Genomic DNA, 18,538 nt, shown 5'->3' with positions numbered 1-18,538 from the left:
GTGGGGAAGGAAAAATACATGCTGCTACTGCTCAAAATAAGAAAAACATTTTGCTCTCTCTTCCCTGAGATTGTTGATGTGAGGCCTCCCAGCTGTGTATCTAGCTGCTGTACATAGGCCAAGAGGATAATATTCGGGACCATGAGATTAAGGAATTCACATTACTCAAATGAAGAAAAGATCTCACCCACACATCAGTATAATGTAACATTCCCATAAAGGAGGCAAGTCATATTTGGATCATTGTGCGAGATGAACAGTTCAGTATTAGAACAAAAATTGATCCACTGGGTCTAGATAGCTATATTTACTGGATTTAGACCCACTGTAAGCCTTGCAGACCTCCTTTTAAAGGATATTTCACGATGACCAAAGCTGGCTAAAATAGCGCAATATTCTCCTAGAGCTCCGACTGTCCTTCTGAGGAGGATATGTGCCTAATATAGTAACAAATACAAACATTGTGTTTGTTGCTGTAACACAAGAGCGAAATGAGACCGGATACCAGTTGTAATTCCATTAACAGTTAGTGTGTCATCATCCATTACTCAGTTAGCTCTGCAAACGCTGAAGGGTTCGGTCCAAGGGGTAAGAGGAGGGGTAGGGAGTGAATTGGGACCGGCTGTCTCAGAGAGGGTGTGTCCCAAATGACACCCTATGCCCACATTTGACTAGAGCGCTATGGCTCTGGTCAAAAGTGCACTGCATAGGGAATAGGGTGTCACACTGTCTCCATGGACAGCTCATAGTCAGATGAGACAGACAGTGTTAGTGATACAGACAGTGAGCATCACACACAAAAAAACAGCACATACACACACACACACAGTGTATGTTAAGGCCTAATAAGGAAGTTATGATTAAAGTTCAAGTGTAAAAATGTTGTCTGCTTGATGCCTAATTATGTAGTTATAACATATTTACTACAGTCTATCTCTTAAACTCGCATCACTGAAAGACCTAAAGCCACATCTGCCCTGTAATTGTAGTCTCCGTATACGACAGGCTGCAAGAGGGAAAACCAGAGGAGAAAATAAAACGTTTGCCAGCAACAGGAAAACTGCTCTGAGAGAGCACATTCCAGCCAGACCCCGTTCGAGACAATGAGGGGTGGGACACAATTTTATTTAAAATCTCTGTAGGCCTAATCTTGCGCTTGAATCAGGAACAGAGCAAAGTTAGGTTGAAGGTTCCTAGGCAGGCTACGTAGACTACTTTATCGAGATGGAGCCATGGGCTGTTTGTGAACTTATTTCAAAGCGGAAGGCTGACGTCTAGCCTATGTTCCAGCTCGGCTTCGTGTTTTCGGTTTATCAGTCAAAGATTTTAGACCGAGATACAGCGTCACAGCGCCGCGCTTGAGACGAGACAAATCTGGTCAACTTGGACGGGACTATATATCTTAGACCGAAAGGACGGGCGTTCATTTTCCCGTCAGGTATCTTTGATATTCAGTTTAGAGTCGTTTCATTGTAGCAGAACTGAAATGATTTGACATAAAGTGGAGGGGCGCCATATAAAAATACTGACTTTGATTCGCATCGAAACAGGAAAGGATGTGGAGAGATTTTAGGATTCAACATCTGGGACTGAAAACTTTCACCGAACTCAAAGGCTGACATGTGAATGGAAGACGTATCTAATACATTCATTTTGGTTGTCTTTTTAACACTTTAAAGTAGTTTAAAAGACATATTTTGTTTTTAATATGGGACCAACGTGGCGCATGTCTGTGGTGATACATAATTTGGCTTCTTCGTGAAAAGCAAGAAGCTGCGCTTAAAAGGGAAAAAAAAACGGGTAAAAGTCTTAAAATATATATTTTTTATGATTTGAGTGTGATGTTGAATATTTAGTACACTGCACATTTAATCTGACATTTGTGACAGTTGTTGCCTATTCGTTTAACCTTTTGTCTAGGTATGGATAGCTGTTTTAAATATGTAGGTAAACTTCGTTATTACAAGCCTTTCTTTGATTAGAATGTTGTAGGCTATGAAATACTGATGCCTAACTGACATATTTCCCACATTGACCACATCAGAAATACGCCAAACCACAGCGGTGCTTATTGGCTAGAACACCTGCACATGTTTCCACTCTAGATTGTCTCCAGTTTAGCAATGACATTTCACCCCAAGGCACGGTTCAGGTTCCAGAATAGCTGAACATTGCAAAACGTGTGCCTTATATTGAGTCCATTCAAAGCAAAACCCAGGGCCCATTATTCATAAGGCGTCTCTGCGTGGCAGTGCTGCCGATCTCAGATCGGTTTTGACTTTTTAGATCATGATAAATAAGATTCTATGGACAGAGGCGACATGATGCTAGATTAGGGGCAGTATTCATAAGGTGTCTCAGAGTAGGAGTGCTGATCTAGTATCAGGTCTCCCCTTATTCATTATGATCTAAATTCAAAACGGTTCCTACATCACCACTCCTTCTCTGAGATGCTATATAAATAAGGGCCCAGTTGATCTTTCCCATCATTACTAGTTTATGAAGTGTTGTATGGGCTATGATGAGACATGATGTAGTTGTAGCTGCCAGGTGGGGTTACACAGACCTGTGGGTGGAACGCAACACAACAGCCACGGAGGTATGTTTTGTCACTGCGAACTCTTCTCTCACTCAGGTGTGAAGGAACAAACTCTCAACACACCTCAGCCAGCATGGTTCACTACAGCTGCATATCTTCAGTGTTTTAGCGTCTTCGCAATGACTAAATGGTTCTAGCAGAAGGCCCTATGATTAAATACAACATGAACATTCCTTTGAATATTTGAATTTGCAGAACTGTATTGCAATTCATGCAAATGCTGTGCTTCAACTTTTGCATGAGCCGAATCCAATGACTATTGGTGATTTACACAAAAGAAATGAGGCCCTATTGGGCCGTAGCGCTAAGGTTTGCAAATCCCTTGAGGTATTTTGTTTCCTTAAAAAACATGTCTTTGCCTTTTATCGTTTTATCATCATGTTGGTTTAAGCATTGGGGTATAGAGGGAAACCTGATCCTACCTCACGTGAGAAGAGAACACACACAATGGGTGGGTCGCAAATTGCACATTATCCCTTACGTAGTACACTACTTTTGACCAGAGTCATATGGGCCCTGGTCAAAAGTAATGCACTAAATAGGGAATAAGGTGCCAAATGGGATGTAATTGAAGCGTGTAGTCAAACGCTAAGCCTGGCTTTGTCACGTCTGTCTAATGCAGATACAATCAGACATACCAGACCAGACAAGTCTCTCTCTCATCATAACAAGCTCTGAGTCACAACAATCACAGGATTAAAGCTGTAAAGCCTTTACTAAACAACAGATGCTAAACAATCATGGCTATCTGTGGATAAACAGTGAAAGATGAATAATTATCTGAATGATAAAGATATACAGTACATGGCCAAAAGTATGTAGACACCACTCCAAATTAGTGGATTCGGCTATTTCAGCTACACCCGTTGCTGAGAGGTGTATAAAAGCACACCGCCATGCAATCTCCATAGACAAACACTGGCAGTAGAATGGCCCGTACTGAAGTGCTCAGTGACTTTCAACGTGGCACCGTCATAGGATGCCACCTTTCCAACAAGTCAGTTTGTCAAATGTCTGCCCTGCTAGAGCTGTCCGGGTCAACTGTAAGTGCTGTTATTGTAAAGTGGAAACGTCTAGCAGCAACAACAGCTCAGCTGTGAAGTGGTAGGCCACACAAGCTCACAGAATGGGACCACCGAGTGCTGGAGCGCGTATCGTCTAAAAAATCTTCTGTCCTCGGTTGCAACACTCACTACGGAGTTCCAAACTGCCTCTGGAAGCAACGTCAGCACAATAACTGTTCGTCGGGAGCTTCATGAAATGGGTTTCCATGGCCGAACAGCCGCACACAAGCCTAAGATCACCATGTGCAATGTCAAACTTGCTGGCATTGGAAACACGTTCTCTGGAGTGATGAATCACTCTTCACCATCTGGCAGTCCGATGGATGAATCTGGGTTTGGCAGATGCCAGGAGAACCCTACCTACCCGAATGCATATTATTAGTGCCAACTGTATAGTTTGGTGGAGGAGGAAAAATAGTCTGGGGCTGTTTTTCATGGATCGGGCTAGGCCCCTCAGTTCCAGTGAAGGGAAATCTTAACGCTACAGCATACAATAACATTCTACATGATTCTTTTCTTCCAACTTTGTGGCAACAGTTTGGGGTAGGCCCTTTCCTGTTTCAGCATGACAATGCCCCCATGCACAAAGCGAGGTCCATACAGAAATGGTTTGTCGAGATCAGTGTGAAGAACTTGACTAGCCTGCACAGAGCACTGACCTCAACCCCGTCAAACACCTTTGGGATGAATTGGAAGGCCTAATTGGAAGGCTTTATTGCCCCACATCAGTGCCCAACCTCACTAATGCTCTTGTGGATTAATGGAAGCAAATCCCCGCAGCAATTTTCCAACATCTAGTGGAAAGCCTTCCCAGAAGAGTGATTGGCTGTTATAGTAGCAAAGGGGGGACCAACTCCATATTAATGCTCATGATTTTGAAATGAGATGTTCGTCGATCAGGTGTCCACATACTATTGGCCATGTATTGTAGCTAGATATTGTTCTGTCATCTGAGCTATGAAGTCAGTTGCCTTACAAATTACTTGTATATATTGTATATATGCCATTTAGCAGACACTTTTATCCATGCAGAAGAGTAGCAGAGTTGTAGAAGAGTTCCTTCAGTTGCATTAGGCAGATAGAGGCTCATTGCAGGAGGTTGGAGTCAGTTTGCTGTAGCCTCTTCCACTGGTGGCTTCCTAGCTAGCACATTTGGCTCCTTGGAAGTTGTGGGTACGTACGTTTTTGGTTTCCCATTGGTACTGGGAACGAAGCCATAGGTTTCCTGATCTGTACTATGGTTCCTGAGCTGTACTAAAGTTTTCATGGGAGGTTTTATTGATGTCCTGAGAATGGTAATTTGAAGGTAATTAAATAACGTTCTGAGAACATTGTCTAAAAGTTATGAATGTTTTGAACAAAATGTTAAGGTTATTTGGATGTTTTTGAATAACTTCCTTAAAACATTCACTGAATGTTTAGACTTCAAATAACACTGCTAGCTTAGGTTAACTGTTTTGAACTCCAAGTACAGATAGGACACATGGAAATGTTTATTTATTTATTTTATTTTTATTTCACCTTTATTCAACCAGGTAGGCCAGTCGAGAACAAGTTCTCATTTACAACTGCGACCTGGCCAAGATAAAGCAAAGCAGTGCGACACAAACAACAACACAGAGTTACACATGGAATAAACAAACGTACAGTCAATAACACAATAGAAAAAGTATTTTTACAGTGTGTGCAAATGGCGTGAGGAGGTAAGGCAATAAATAGGCCATACTAGTGAAGTAATTACAATTTAGCAAATGAACACTGGAGTGATAGATGTGCAGATGATGATGTGCAAGTAGAAATACTGGTGTGCAAAAGAGCAGAAAAGTAAATAAAAACAATATGGGGATGAGGTAGGTAGATTGGATGGGCTATTTACAGATGGGCTGTGTACAGCTGCAGCGATTGGTTAGCTGCTCAGATAGCTGATGTTTAAAGTTAGTGAGGGAGATATAAGTCTCCAACTTCAGCGCTTTTTGCAATTCGTTCCAGTCATTGGCAGCAGATAACTGGAAGGAAAGACGGCCAAAGGTGGTGTTGGCTTTGGGGGATGACCAGTGAAATATACCTGCTGGAGCGCGTGCTATGGGTGGGTGTTGTTATCGTGACCAGTGAGCTGAGATAAGGCGGAGCTTTACCTAGCAAAGACTTATAGATGACCTGGAGCCAATGGGTCTGGCGACGAATATGTAGCGAGGGCCAGCCGACGAGAGCATACAGGTCGCAGTGGTGGGTGGTATATGGGGATTTGGTGACCAAACGGATGGCACTGTGATAGACTGCATCCAGTTTGCTGAGTAGAGTGTTGGAGGCTATTTTGTAAATGACATCGCCGAAGTGGAGGATTTGTAGGATAGTCAGTTTTACAAGGGTGTGTTTGGCGGCGAAAGTGAAGGAGGCTTTGTTGCGAAATAGGAAGCCGATTCTAGATTTAATTTTGGATTGGAGAAGTTTAATATGAGTCTGGAAGGAGAGTTTACAGTCTAACCAGACACCTAGGTATTTGTAGTCCACATACTCTAAGTCAGAGCCGTACAGAGTAGTGATGCTAGTCGGGCGGGCGGGTGCGGGCAGCGATCGGTTGAAAAGCATGCATTTAGTTTTACTAGCGTTTAAGAGCAGTTGGAGGTCACGGAAGGAGAGTTGTATGGCATTGAAGCTCGTTTGGAGGTTTGTTAACACAGTGTCCAAAGAAGGGCCAGACAGAATGGTGTCGTCTGCGTAGAGGTGGATCAGGGAATCACCCACAGCAAGAGCGACATCGTTGATATATACAGAGAAAAGAGTCGTCCCGAGAATTGAGCCCTGTGGTACCCCCATAGAGATTGCCAGAGGTCCGGACAACAGGCCCTCCGATTTGAAACACAGGAACTCTATCTGAGAAGTAGTTGGTAAACCAGGCGAGGCAATCATTTGAGAAACCAAGGCTGCTGAGTCTGCCGATAAGAATACAGTGATTGACAGAGTCAAAAGCCTTGGCCAGGTCAATGAAGACAGCTGCACAGTACTGTCTTTTATCGATGGAGGTTATGATATCGTTTAGTACCTTGAGCGTAGCTGAGGTGCACCCGTGACCAGCTCGGAAACCGGATTTCACAGCGGAGAAGGTACGGTGGTATTCGAAATGTTCAGTGATCTGTTTATTAACTTGGCTTTCGAAGACTTTAGAAAGGCAGGGCAGGATGGATATAGGTCTGTAACAGTTTGGGTCTAAAGTGTCACCCCCTTTGAAGAGGGGGATGACCGCGGCAGCTTTCCAATCTTTAGGGATCTCGGACGATATGAAAGAGAGTTTGAACAGACTGGTAATAGGGGTTGCAACAATGGTGGGGAATAATTTTAGAAAGAGAGGGTCCAGATTGTCTAGCCCAGCTGATTTGTACGGGTCCAGGTTTTGCAGCTCTTTCAGAACATCTGCTATCTGGATTTGGGTGAAGGAGAAGCTGGGGAGGCTTGGGCAAGTAGCTGCGGGGGGTGCAGAGCTGTTGGCCGGGGTTGTGGTAGCCAGGAGGAAAGCATGGCCAGCCGTAGAGAAATGCTTATGGAAATTCTCGATTAACGTGGATTTATTGGTGGTGACAGTGTTTCCTAGCCTCAGTGAGTGGGCAGCTGGGAGGAGGTGCTCTTATTCTCCATGGACTTTACAGTGTCCCAAAACTTGTTGGAGTTAGAGCTACAGGATGCAAATGTCTGTTTAAAAAAGCTAGCCTTTGCTTTCCTGACTGACTGCGTGTATTGTTTCCTGACTTCCCTGAACAGTTGCATATCGCGGGAACTATTCGATGCTAGGGCAGTCCGCCACAGGATGTTTTTGTGCTGGTCGAGGGCAGTCAGGTCTGGAGTGAACCAAGGGCTATATCTGTTCTTAGTTCTACATTTTTTGAAAGGGGCATGCTTATTTAAGATGGTGAGGAAATTACTTCTAAAGAACGACCAGGCATCCTCTACAGACGGGATGAGGTCAATATCCTTCCAGGATACCCGGGCCAGGTCGATTAGAAAGGCCTGTTCGCAGAAGTGTTTTAAGGAGCGTTTGACAATGATGAGGGATGGTCGTTTGACCGCGGACCCATAGTGGATGCAGGCAATGAGGCAGTGATCGCTGAGACCCTGATTGAAAACAGCAGAGGTGTATTTGGAGGGAAATTAACTTGTGGCACGGCATCAGTGAGATTCAAACTAATGGTGTTCTGTTTTCTATCCATGGAATTCATCCACTGCGCCACCAGGATGTTAACTCATACAAAGTTGTTCATTTTAGTTTATTCAAACAGACCCCATTTCAAAGGAAACAAGCACTCATTAAGATCAAGGCCAACACACCTGAACACACTTAACAAGATAGAGGCTTGAGAGAGCTTTGTTGACGCTAAGAATGGATTGTATATGTTTTTAAATAACATTTTTAGAACGTTCTTTGAATTCCCTAATGCTTTCTTGTGGTTTTCATGGAAAGATTTCTTAATGTTTTGAGAACATGACTTTAAATAGAACTATGAGTAAACCTGCAGAAAACGTTGTGCTGAAAGTACTGAAATTCCTACAGAAGAACGTTGTTTCTTAACGTTCTCGGAACTATTTGAGAACATTCCCAATGTCAAACCAGTTGGAGAAAACGTTCTTGGAACATTACCAAACATGTAATTAAATGTAACCATGTTTGAACTTTTAGGAAACGTTCTGTTAAAGTAATGAAATACCAAAAAAATAACGTTATTTTGTCAAGTTCTTTAAATGTGCTGAGCATGTTCCAAAGCCAAGCAACTCCTGCACCATGGGAAGGTTGTATGCAAAATAACCATAAGAAAACCAAGCTCTAACCAAGTAGTATTTTTAGAAGTATTTATTGGCATCCCCAATTAGCCGCTGCCAAGGCAGTGGCTACTCTTCCTGGGTTCCAAACAGGAAACAAAACATCAAATAAAATACATAATATACATAATATAATAAACATAATATACATAACACTACATAACACTACATAATACTACATAACACTACATAACACTACATAATACTACATAACACTACATAATACTACATTATCTCCTGCCTCTGCCTCACGCTTCAGAAACAGGAGACGGCTCCTGATCTATGAGCCGTTCCGGCTAGCACAAGCCAAGGCTCATGCAAGGCCACCCACCTACATAATACAATACAAAAAATATCAAAATGGCTGTCTCTCTTCACAGTCCCCATTGTGCCGTAAGGCGTTCTTTTATATGGTTTTTCAATCTGGTTTTATTGCTAGCTTGAGTTACCTGGGGTGGCAGAGAGTTACATGTTCCATGGCTCTATTTAATACTGTGCGTTTCCCAGCCTGTGTTCTGGACCTGGGGACTGTGTAGAGACCTCTGGTTGCATGTCTTGTGTTGTACCGATGAGTGTCCGAACTGTGTGCCAACTGCTTGAACAGACAGTTTGGTACCACCAAGCTCTAAGAAACATGGTTCTCAGAACGTTATGTGCTAGCTGGGTTGCTTTCCCCCCCACCGCAACATAAATGTAATCCAGATGGAATGGGAGATGGGACTGTGAAGTCAAAGCTTTTAAGATGAGAGGAAGAGATGACAATGGCTGTGTTTTCCCACGGGTCGGTGTGACCGCCGTGGTGTTGTGGACAGAGTGGAGACAAACGGCAGGGAAACAGAGAAAGGAAGTGGGCTGTGTGTGTGACTGGTCTGCCTCTGCCTGTCTGTGATGGCTAAGGCAGATTACTCATCTCTACCCAGATGTTATGGTAGATGTGGACGAGAGGGGGAATCAGAGACAGACAGTATGGTTAGTGCTCCTCCATAGAGAATAGGCCAATTCAATGGGTGGAGCTGTGTTTACAGAATATTTGTCTTCCTAAGGGCCCATATTAAAACACAGCGGATATGTAGACTGTACAGTGAAAAATAGCGTGCACGCGTGCTCCAAAAAAAAGTTTATCTTGCTTTACTTTAGACGTTTTTTTTTATTAAATTCAACGCAAAGCAGCTCTGAAGTTTCAGCTGCTCGGCCTTTCTCAAGGGATGCACGGTACAGGAAGTAGTATCAAATCCTCTCCTAGTCGGTGTCTAATAATGCACCGTGATGGAGATGCGGTACAGCTGCTGAGCTGAGGACCCTGACTGTGGTGTCGCGGCCTTGTTCCTGATTGCCAAACCAGAACTCTGTGATCCTTGAGTTGAGCTGGTGCCACACAATTTGGGCAAATAAAAAAAAAAGCCCAGCGGTAAAGTTGTCTGTTTAAAGATTTAAGCTCATTTTTCAAAGTCGCAGCCTGTTTTGTCAGTATTATCACATGGACAGATTGTTCTTCTGGAATGATGATTCAACTGAATTACTTTGCTTCGGAGCCCGAAGCAGCCATCAACAAAATAGGAAGATGATTTCACAAACTGCCTGGATGTGTTGTGTTATCATAGACATACATTATAGTGTATTGTGTTTATACGTCATTGAGCGGTACCACAGGAGGTTGGTGGCACCTTAATTGAGGAGGACGGAGCTCTTGGTAAACGGCTGGAGCGGAATACGTGGAATGGTATCAAATACATCAGACACGTGGTTTCCATGTTGCTGATGCCTTTTCCACGAACTCCGTTCCAGCCGTTATTGTGAGCCGTCCTCCCCTCAGCAGCCTCCTCAACTGAGTGGCACATTAACTGACTCCATAGTTCCCCTGGGGATAGTAGGGGCTCTGAATCAACACAGACAGTTGCAGCATGTGGCATTTCATTTCAAGCATTCATTGTTTGTGCAATATCTGGAAGTCAGTCCGCCAAATATCCTGTAGGCAGTTCTCGTTGCTCAGCCGTTTCAGAAACACGACCCATGTTTCCCCAGGATATCACGCAGTACGTGACTTGTGAAACTGCATGAGTGTCAATTTAATGATGGTAGGTGGTGGGGTTATGAAATGGTGCACTCTACGCTATAGTTTAATAAGCCGGACCGGTTCCTTAACAACTGGTTTGACAGAGCAGCGTTATTCTTTCTTTGCTACTATGGCAGGGCTCAAGCACTACTCCAAAAGATGACACTACACACCAATCAGTAGCCACACACCCCTGTTCAGTACACCAGCTTAAAGTACACACAACACCAAAAGAATGCTGAAACCAACCCTGTCTCATAGCGTAGAAACCCCGCCTCTACCCTCTCTAGCTTGCGTGACCCACAGCAGCGCAGACCTAAACAATGAGCAGGTACACACACACACACACACACACACACACACACACACACACACACAATGAGCAGACCTGAGTCTCCTTCCAGGGCGCGGCTTCTCAATGGCAGGAAGCATAGCAATCAATATTTACACTGTGATCCAGGCAGCCATGGAGCTGACAGGCCTGAGTCTGGGCCTGGGTAGCTTGCTACACAGTACACAAACACACAACCACGAGCAGAACGCACGCACATACACACACACACACACACACACACACACCCACAGGGGTTTGACACACAAACACACAGGGCCGGGCAGTGCAGAGTGCTGCCTTTCCCTAACTCAACCCCCTCTTCTATCCAAACCACCACCCACTCCAATTACAGAGCAGGCAGACTGACTGGACCCTGGGCCTGGCGCTCTCTCTGTTTTTGTTTTTGACCTCATAACTTCCTCTGCTGACAGACTGGGAGTCAGTGGGAATGACTAGAGCTGTGTGGCTCCAACCTGTAGCTGGGCCTGATGTTGTCATGCTAACGTTAGCCGGAACCCAAATTGTGGACTCCCATTGTGTCGTTACCCAATGTTGCAGGAATGTTTGCTGGGCTGGAGCTGCATCGATCTTGCGGCAGATGTTTCCATTTGGTGTTTTCATTTCAGAGATGTCCAGTCAGCTTAGCCACAGCAGCAGGCCTAGGTTATCATGCTCGGAGAGAGAGAGAGAGAGAGAGAGAGTGGGAGGACAGATTGGTAGGAGCCAAGAGAGAGATCGAGAGAGGGAAAATGAGAGGAAAGGTAGAAGTTGATATTGATTGTGAAGCTGCTCAGGAGTTTATGAAACAGTGTGAGAGAGAGAGAGAGAGAGAGAGAGAGAGAACTGTCTGTCCCGTATCTTGCGTCGAGTGCCTAAAGACCGATATACTGTGACAAAAGCATAATGGCTGCAGCTCTAATCGTTGTCTTGTCTCTCTGACAGAGAATGGGGGGTGCTGCCATGCTCACAGTGCTGCTGGCTGGGATGTGCCTGTGGACCTCCACAGCTCACGCAGGTAGGTCAACAAAGAATGTGGCCGTGCGTGTCCGTGTGTGTGGCTGCGTGTGTCTTCTGAATGTGCTAGCTGACGTAATCACCCGTGCGTATGCGTGCTGTATATCTTTGTGTTTGTGTATCTGTGCTGGTGTGTGTCGGAGTGTGAGCGAGTGAGTTTGTTGCTGCTGCTGGGGAATCAGCCTGGTGCAGATGCGTGTGTAGATGAGAAGTGCTCGCTGTCGTACGGTAGTGAAACAATAGAGCAGAGGAAGTCTGCGTCTTCCTGCCGTGCCTGTGCGAGTGCTGCTGCGACCCCTGACCCGCAGGCCTCAAGGAGAGAAAGAGAAACCCTTCAGTCCCTCAGTGACCACTTCCTCACCTCTCTGGGGTTCACTGAGGCCTCTATACTCTACCCAGCCCAAGGCAGGCCCACCAGACCTGCTCTTTCTCTCACCGCTTTTATATTTTTGCAGATCAGTCATCTGTGGGATCGCCGTCAGAGGGTAAGTTTGTTTCTGTGTTATAATGTGAACCACAGTTGCTCTTCACTAGTCCTCGGTATCACACTCCCGACAGAAACAAAGTTGGCAAAAAAAATGACACTAGAGTTTACATTGACATAATCACTGGCGACACAGTGGTGCTGTGATGGAGAAGGACCCGATAGATTGAGATTGTGTGTGTCGCGTCGAATCCTAGGAAATGTGTCACATGACAGGATGCAACAGGTGCAAACAATCCAGGTGAACGGTTACTTGCAAGCTCTTCCTCATCAATGCAGTTCGACGTCAGAGGTACGAATTAGATAGTCCAGAATAGGATCTTTTTTTTTTTTAAAGCACGAAAACAAAGCTAGGTCAGATAAAAATGAAAACACGCGAGAAATAAAACGCAAGCTACTGTCTATACAAGACTAGTACCATATCAATGTGCAGGGATACGGAGGAAGTTGAGGTAATATGTACATGTAGGCAGGGGATAAAACATGACTGGGCAGCAGGATATATAATAAAAAAGTAGATGAATAAATAGTAGATAATGTGGTGAGAGTGTGTGCATAATATGTGTGTGTTGGTGTGTGCGAGTGTATGTGGCGTCAGACTGTGTGTGAGAGGGATGATGTAAGTATGTGTGTGTGTGTGTGTGTGTATAGACCTGAACGCTACGAAGCTCCAGTAGTGTTTGCCAGACAGTAGTGTACAGAACAGTCCAAGTCGGCTGTGTGTGTCTGTCTTGTTTGTGTCCGTTTGTGTATATATACGCACACAGCTCACACACTTGCCGGTTCCCTCTCTCCAGGCCCTGACGGCGTCACCAACCTGCTGTGTACATGTGAAAACAAGAAGGGAACGTGTAGGAACGGCACCTGTAGGGGTGATTACTGCTTCTACACCAAGGTGCATGGCAGAGAGGAGAGGGGCTGCTTCCAGAGGGACCACTACAAGGAGCAGTGTTACACCAGCTTCCAGGGACTGTACGTTCACTGCTGCACCAACAACCTCTGTAACTTCAACAGCACCGCTCCCCCAGACCCAGGTCAGAACACTGTAGCTTCGCTAGAACTTCCTTCCAAACAGTCTAGAACCCCTTGTCATATCTGGGCCTTGAGGTTCCATGGTTTTTTATCCTTCCCCTCTAATCAGGTAAGGATTCAGACCTAAGTCATACAGGCTTCTAATGGAAACTCGGTGTCTGGTGTCCCCTGGTGGTTGACAGGGGTAATGCCATGCGTTAATAATAAGATGTCATATGACCAACTTTCATTTTATACAAAATAAACTTTTCTGATGTAACATCATCTCTATCGTATCTGGTTGGAGGTCCTGACCAGTTTGAACAGCACCGTGGGCAGCTAAAATCGAAGTCTGTCGTGTTACTGCTATTCACTCTTGCCTGTATGCCCGTGTGTCCACTGTCCATTAGTTGAGCCTACGAGTGAGGAGGACAGCGTGATTCTGCTGGTGGCAGTCCCTCTGCTGGTGTTGCTGATCCTGTCCGTGGCTGTTTGTGGCCTGGTGCTGTGGCTACGCTCCAGACGACAGCACCACAGGCTGGGCTACAGAGAGGACCGTGACGTCTCCATGCTCAAGGTGCCCAGTGGGGCAGACCCTACCTACGGGGTAAGAATGGAACTTCATTTAATTGATATGCACAGGAGGAAATGATGTCATAGAATCACTACCAAGATCCCAGGCGCTTTAGCAATAATATGTTTATTTATGTAATGAAATTGCTACATGAAAACCAGTGGCGGGCGGCTGAGATCCTTGACGTGTGCGACTCTCTCTGTGTAGGAAATCTTTGATGAGTTCTGTACCTCAGGCAGTGGGACTGGCCTGCCGTACCTGGTGCAGAGGACCATGGCTCGGCAGATCTCTCTGGTCGAGTGTGTCGGTGAGACATCCCCCTCACTTATTCCCTGCCTCCTTTTCTGGCAGTCTCGCTCTCTCTGTCAGTCTCTCATTCGTCCATAGCTGCAGCACTATACAGACCCTGTGAACTCACTCACCAGTGTCTCATGGACCTTCTAAAAAATAAAAATAAAAAATCTCAAGTACTACTTGTCTACTAGACACAGTGGCTTGAGGCGAGGCTATACCAATCCCCTCCATAGCTGCTGTTATGTCTGAACTATTTGCGTCTCTGTCCCCTTTCCTTCTATCCCCAGGTAAGGGCCGGTACGGAGAGGTGTGGAGGGGCACCTGGATGGGAGAGAGTGTTGCCGTGAAGATCTTCTCCTCCAGAGATGAACAGTCCTGGTTCAGAGAGACCGAGATCTACAACACTGTACAGCTCAGACACGACAACATCCTGGGTGAGTCGGCCTAACCTGGAACCCGTGTTGTGCAACGAGACCAATACAGTTGTCTCATGATGCTATGGTTTTGGACTGGACTAATTACTTGCACTAAACCGGCGCATACAGATACCTGTATCAAGTGCAATGAATGTATTTCTTTATATATTGTGAGTGGAGAAATGCACTGCGACAACCCAGTGGGCGCGTATCAAGAGTTTACTGCAGGGATCATCAACTAGATTCAGCCGCGGGCCAATTTGTTTTGTTGTTGAGCGGATGGTCGGGAGGCCCGGAACATAATTCCAACTCATTTGTAGACCGCAAGAAGCTCAAACAGACATAATATTTGACCAAGACAATCATTTGAAATCTTGCTTCTGTTTGCATACGATCACGTCTCTCTATTACATGTGACAATACGTGGGAACAGATTTCTACGACTAAAATAACTCGCAGCCGATTTCCTGATGTTTTTTACAGTCTTTTATGTCCAAACCATGAAAAACGAAGCATAATAAAACAACCCAGCGGCCGCCAGCTGGTGAACCCTGGTCTAATGTAGCCTTCAATTCCTACCAAACGCTAACACAAGATCTCATCGTTAACATGCTTCGCTGTCATCTCTCCCCCCCAGGCTTCATAGCATCTGACATGACTTCTAAGAACTCCAGCACCCAGCTGTGGTTGATCACCCACTTCCACGAGCTGGGTAGTCTCTATGACTTCCTCCAGTACAGCAGCCTGGACCCCGAGGGCTGCCTAAGGATGTGCCTGTCTGTAGCCTGCGGCCTGGTCCACTTCCACACCGAGATCCTCAGCTGCCAGGGCAAGCCTGCTATCGCCCACCGAGACCTGAAGAGCCGAAACATCCTCGTCAAGAGGAACGGACAGTGCTGCATCGCTGACCTGGGTAAGAACAGGAGGTGGGAGGGGTGGGAAGGGCTGAAGGAGAGCGAGCTGGAGAAAGGAGGGCAAAGTCCATTTTATGAATTGCTGCTGCCTGTTTATGATACGCCTGGAGAGAGCACGTAGACAGCATTCCTAACTTTTTCCTGTGTTCGTGGGTTGTGTTCAGAATGGCACACTGTAGGGAAAAAAATGTGTTCGAAGGTTCGGTGTTATTATTGTACGAATTCAGGTTTCACTCTGTTTAAAAATGTTTTCTCACCAACTGAACATGACCCTGTTGTGTCTCCAGGCCTGGCTGTGATGCATTCTCAGACCAGTGATTACCTGGATGTGGGGAACAACCCCAGGGTGGGTACCAAACGCTACATGGCCCCAGAGGTTCTGGATGAGACCATCCGCATGGACATCTTTGAGTCGTACAAGCAGACAGACATCTGGGCCCTGGGCCTGGTTCTCTGGGAGATTTCCAGAAGAACCATTGTCAACGGTAACCACACACGCAGCTAGAAGGTCAACAAAAACACTATCATCTTTAATTGAAATGTGTACTGTGGTCCAGTTGGTAAGAGCGTGGTGCTGGTAATGTCGAGGTCGGGGGTTCAATTCCCGCAGGGGTCACATACACTTACTAAAAATGTGCTGTACTGTACGGTGGATAATATGAACCAAAGGGAACCTGGGATATGTTTATCATGATTGAACAAGTAAATACTTTCATACTTTACCATCTACTGGAGCAAATGGTATTGAAAATACATGTTATACTGTCTTAGTACTACACTCAGTACTATTGTAGAGTGTAGGAGGGGATGAGCCCATGTCTCTCATCATTACAATGTTGTTCTTTCTGGGAGTCTGTGTGCGTGTGCGTGTGCGTGTGTGTGTGTGTGTGTGTGTGTGTGTGTGTGTGTGTGGGTGTGTTTCTGTCTATATCCTCTCTCATGATTAGCCCTCTAGTAATTATAAACACTCTTATCTAGTGTCAGCACTCTCCCAACTCACATAGTCCAGATGCTCTCTCACACTCCTTCACAGATACACACACACATGGTCTCACAACCAGACCTCCCAGAACAATACACTCTCTGTCCAGGGATTCAGTATTTCTCAGTTCTGTTTTTAGTCCAACATATATAGCCCAATAGTCCTACTCTCAAGTTCAGTGTACTATTTCAGTCCTGTACGAAGTGAAATATGTGTACAATCCAAATCTAATATAGTCCGAGAGAGGATTCAATCCTAATCTGAGAGAAGATAAGCCTGATTTATCTTTGATGTAGTCTTCTCCGGTTCTGTTTTCTCCGTCTTGAAATCTTGAACGTTATTTCAATGTCACCGAGTGTCACGATGTCTCGTTTTCCCACCAAACCCTCCCCACCTCAATCACCATTGCATAAAATGGTATGTTGGCTGACCTTTGACTTGGAATGAAGACACAGGCATACTGGTGCTGACTGTACAGTATATGTAGCATGTATTTATTATGTGTGATTGTGTGTTCCAGGGATTGTGGAGGAGTACCGGCCGCCCTTCTTTGACATGGTGCCCTCTGACCCCAGCTTTGAGGAGATGAAGAAGGTGGTGTGTGTAGACCAGCAGAGACCCAGTCTGCACAACAGACTGCACTCCCACCCGGTGAGAAACACACACACAAGCATTTGTTTGGGGTGACTTGTAAAGCTCTTGCAGTTCTTGTCTTATGGTATCTCTCTCCCTCTCTCCCCCTCTCTCTCTCTCTCTCTCCCTCCCTCTCTCTCCCCCCCTCTCCCTCCATCTCTCTCCCCCCTCTCCCTCCCTCTCTCTCCCCCCCTCTCCCTCCCTCTCTCTCTCTCCCCCTCTCTCTCTCTCTATCTATGTACAGATCCTGGCTTCCATTGCCAAGGTAATGAAGGAGTGTTGGTTCCAGAGCCCCCCAGCCCGACTCACAGCTCTCCGTGTCAGAAAGACTCTCTCCAAGCTGGACCAGGACCATGGCTACCCCACAGAGAAACTCAAAATGGACCTGTAGGCCTCAACACCAGACTGCAAGCAGGACGTCTAGACCTAAACATAAGACTACAACGAGCACACCAAAAGTAGGGCTTATAGTCTTATATAGAGATGATCTATATCCTCTCCTACTACTTAAGACTCTGTGTCCAATATATCTAGTGCTTCTTCCTAAAAGTCCGTCGCCAACCTTGAGTATACTGCTTGGATCATTTAAAATCAGGAATGCAATCGAAAAATGTAATGTATTTGCTTTGGCCTATTTATCTGCTGAGATCTGGAATGGGAAGCATAACAATAGACACATTTGGACTTGGATTATTCTATGGACAGAACCATTTGCCAGTAACTGCCTGATTACTCCTGTTGAAAGAGTTCACTGACTTCCGGTCTTCCATAGAGCATGGACATTGTCCTCTCCTAGGGGCCCACCGGATTGAGAGAGCTTCAGAGTTTGGTGGATGTGATGTCCTTGTGGGAATGGGTGTCTCACCGTTGGATCAGTGAGGCCTTGTGGACATAGCGTCATCATTTCAAGCGGCCGTTTAATGCCTTGCTCGTTTCTTAATTGTTTTGATGCACTATACAGGATCTATACGTATTGATTTATTTTGTATTTCCTGAAAACCTTTTCAGCTGACCATATACAGTACCCTTGTAATGCTCCCATTACTGCAATTTGTTACTCATGATGATATTGTAAGAACAGAGCTAATAAATCAGTTCTGTCTACTCTTAACATTAGAATGTTTCTTTCACCGGCATTGGATTTACTGTAAAAGCTGTTTTAAAGTTAAAGTACTTCTATATTTTACGATGTTGATTATATACATGTGTTTGTTTTTAATCTGATATTATATCTGCAATACTTTCAGCACAGAATTACCACCATTATCATCATTACCGTTCAGCAATATTGAAAAGGGAAATTAAAAAAAGAAACACAACGTTGTTTACAGGGTGTTTCATTTGTCTTTGGATGCAT

General features: G+C 45.2%; 1 protein-coding gene across 2 annotated transcripts; it reads left to right on the top strand.

The window, feature by feature from the left end:
- The first annotated feature begins 1,093 nt into the window (after positions 1–1,093).
- On the top strand, positions 1,094–18,292 carry acvrl1 (activin A receptor like type 1). 2 transcript variants are annotated; one of them, XM_014135870.3, is made up of 11 exons: positions 1,094–1,800; positions 11,802–11,874; positions 12,329–12,358; positions 13,155–13,391; positions 13,779–13,975; positions 14,150–14,249; positions 14,524–14,670; positions 15,290–15,565; positions 15,854–16,051; positions 17,069–17,199; positions 17,426–18,292. In XM_014135870.3, the coding sequence occupies exons 2-11, from the start codon at positions 11,805–11,807 to the stop codon at positions 17,570–17,572; spliced, it is 1,533 nt and encodes a 510-aa protein (XP_013991345.1). In that variant the 5' UTR covers positions 1,094–1,800; positions 11,802–11,804; the 3' UTR covers positions 17,573–18,292. The 2 variants fall into 2 exon arrangements, with proteins under 2 accessions (XP_013991345.1, XP_045549247.1); XM_045693291.2 differs by lacking the exon at positions 12,329–12,358.
- Positions 18,293–18,538: the final 246 nt, after the last annotated feature.

The sequence above is a fragment of the Salmo salar genome, chromosome 13 (assembly GCF_965601325.2).
Source record: "Salmo salar chromosome 13, fSalSal1, whole genome shotgun sequence".
Lineage (NCBI taxonomy): Eukaryota > Metazoa > Chordata > Actinopteri > Salmoniformes > Salmonidae > Salmo > Salmo salar.
Note: the sequence above shows the minus strand (reverse complement) of the source record. Positions and strands in the feature narration are given on the sequence as shown.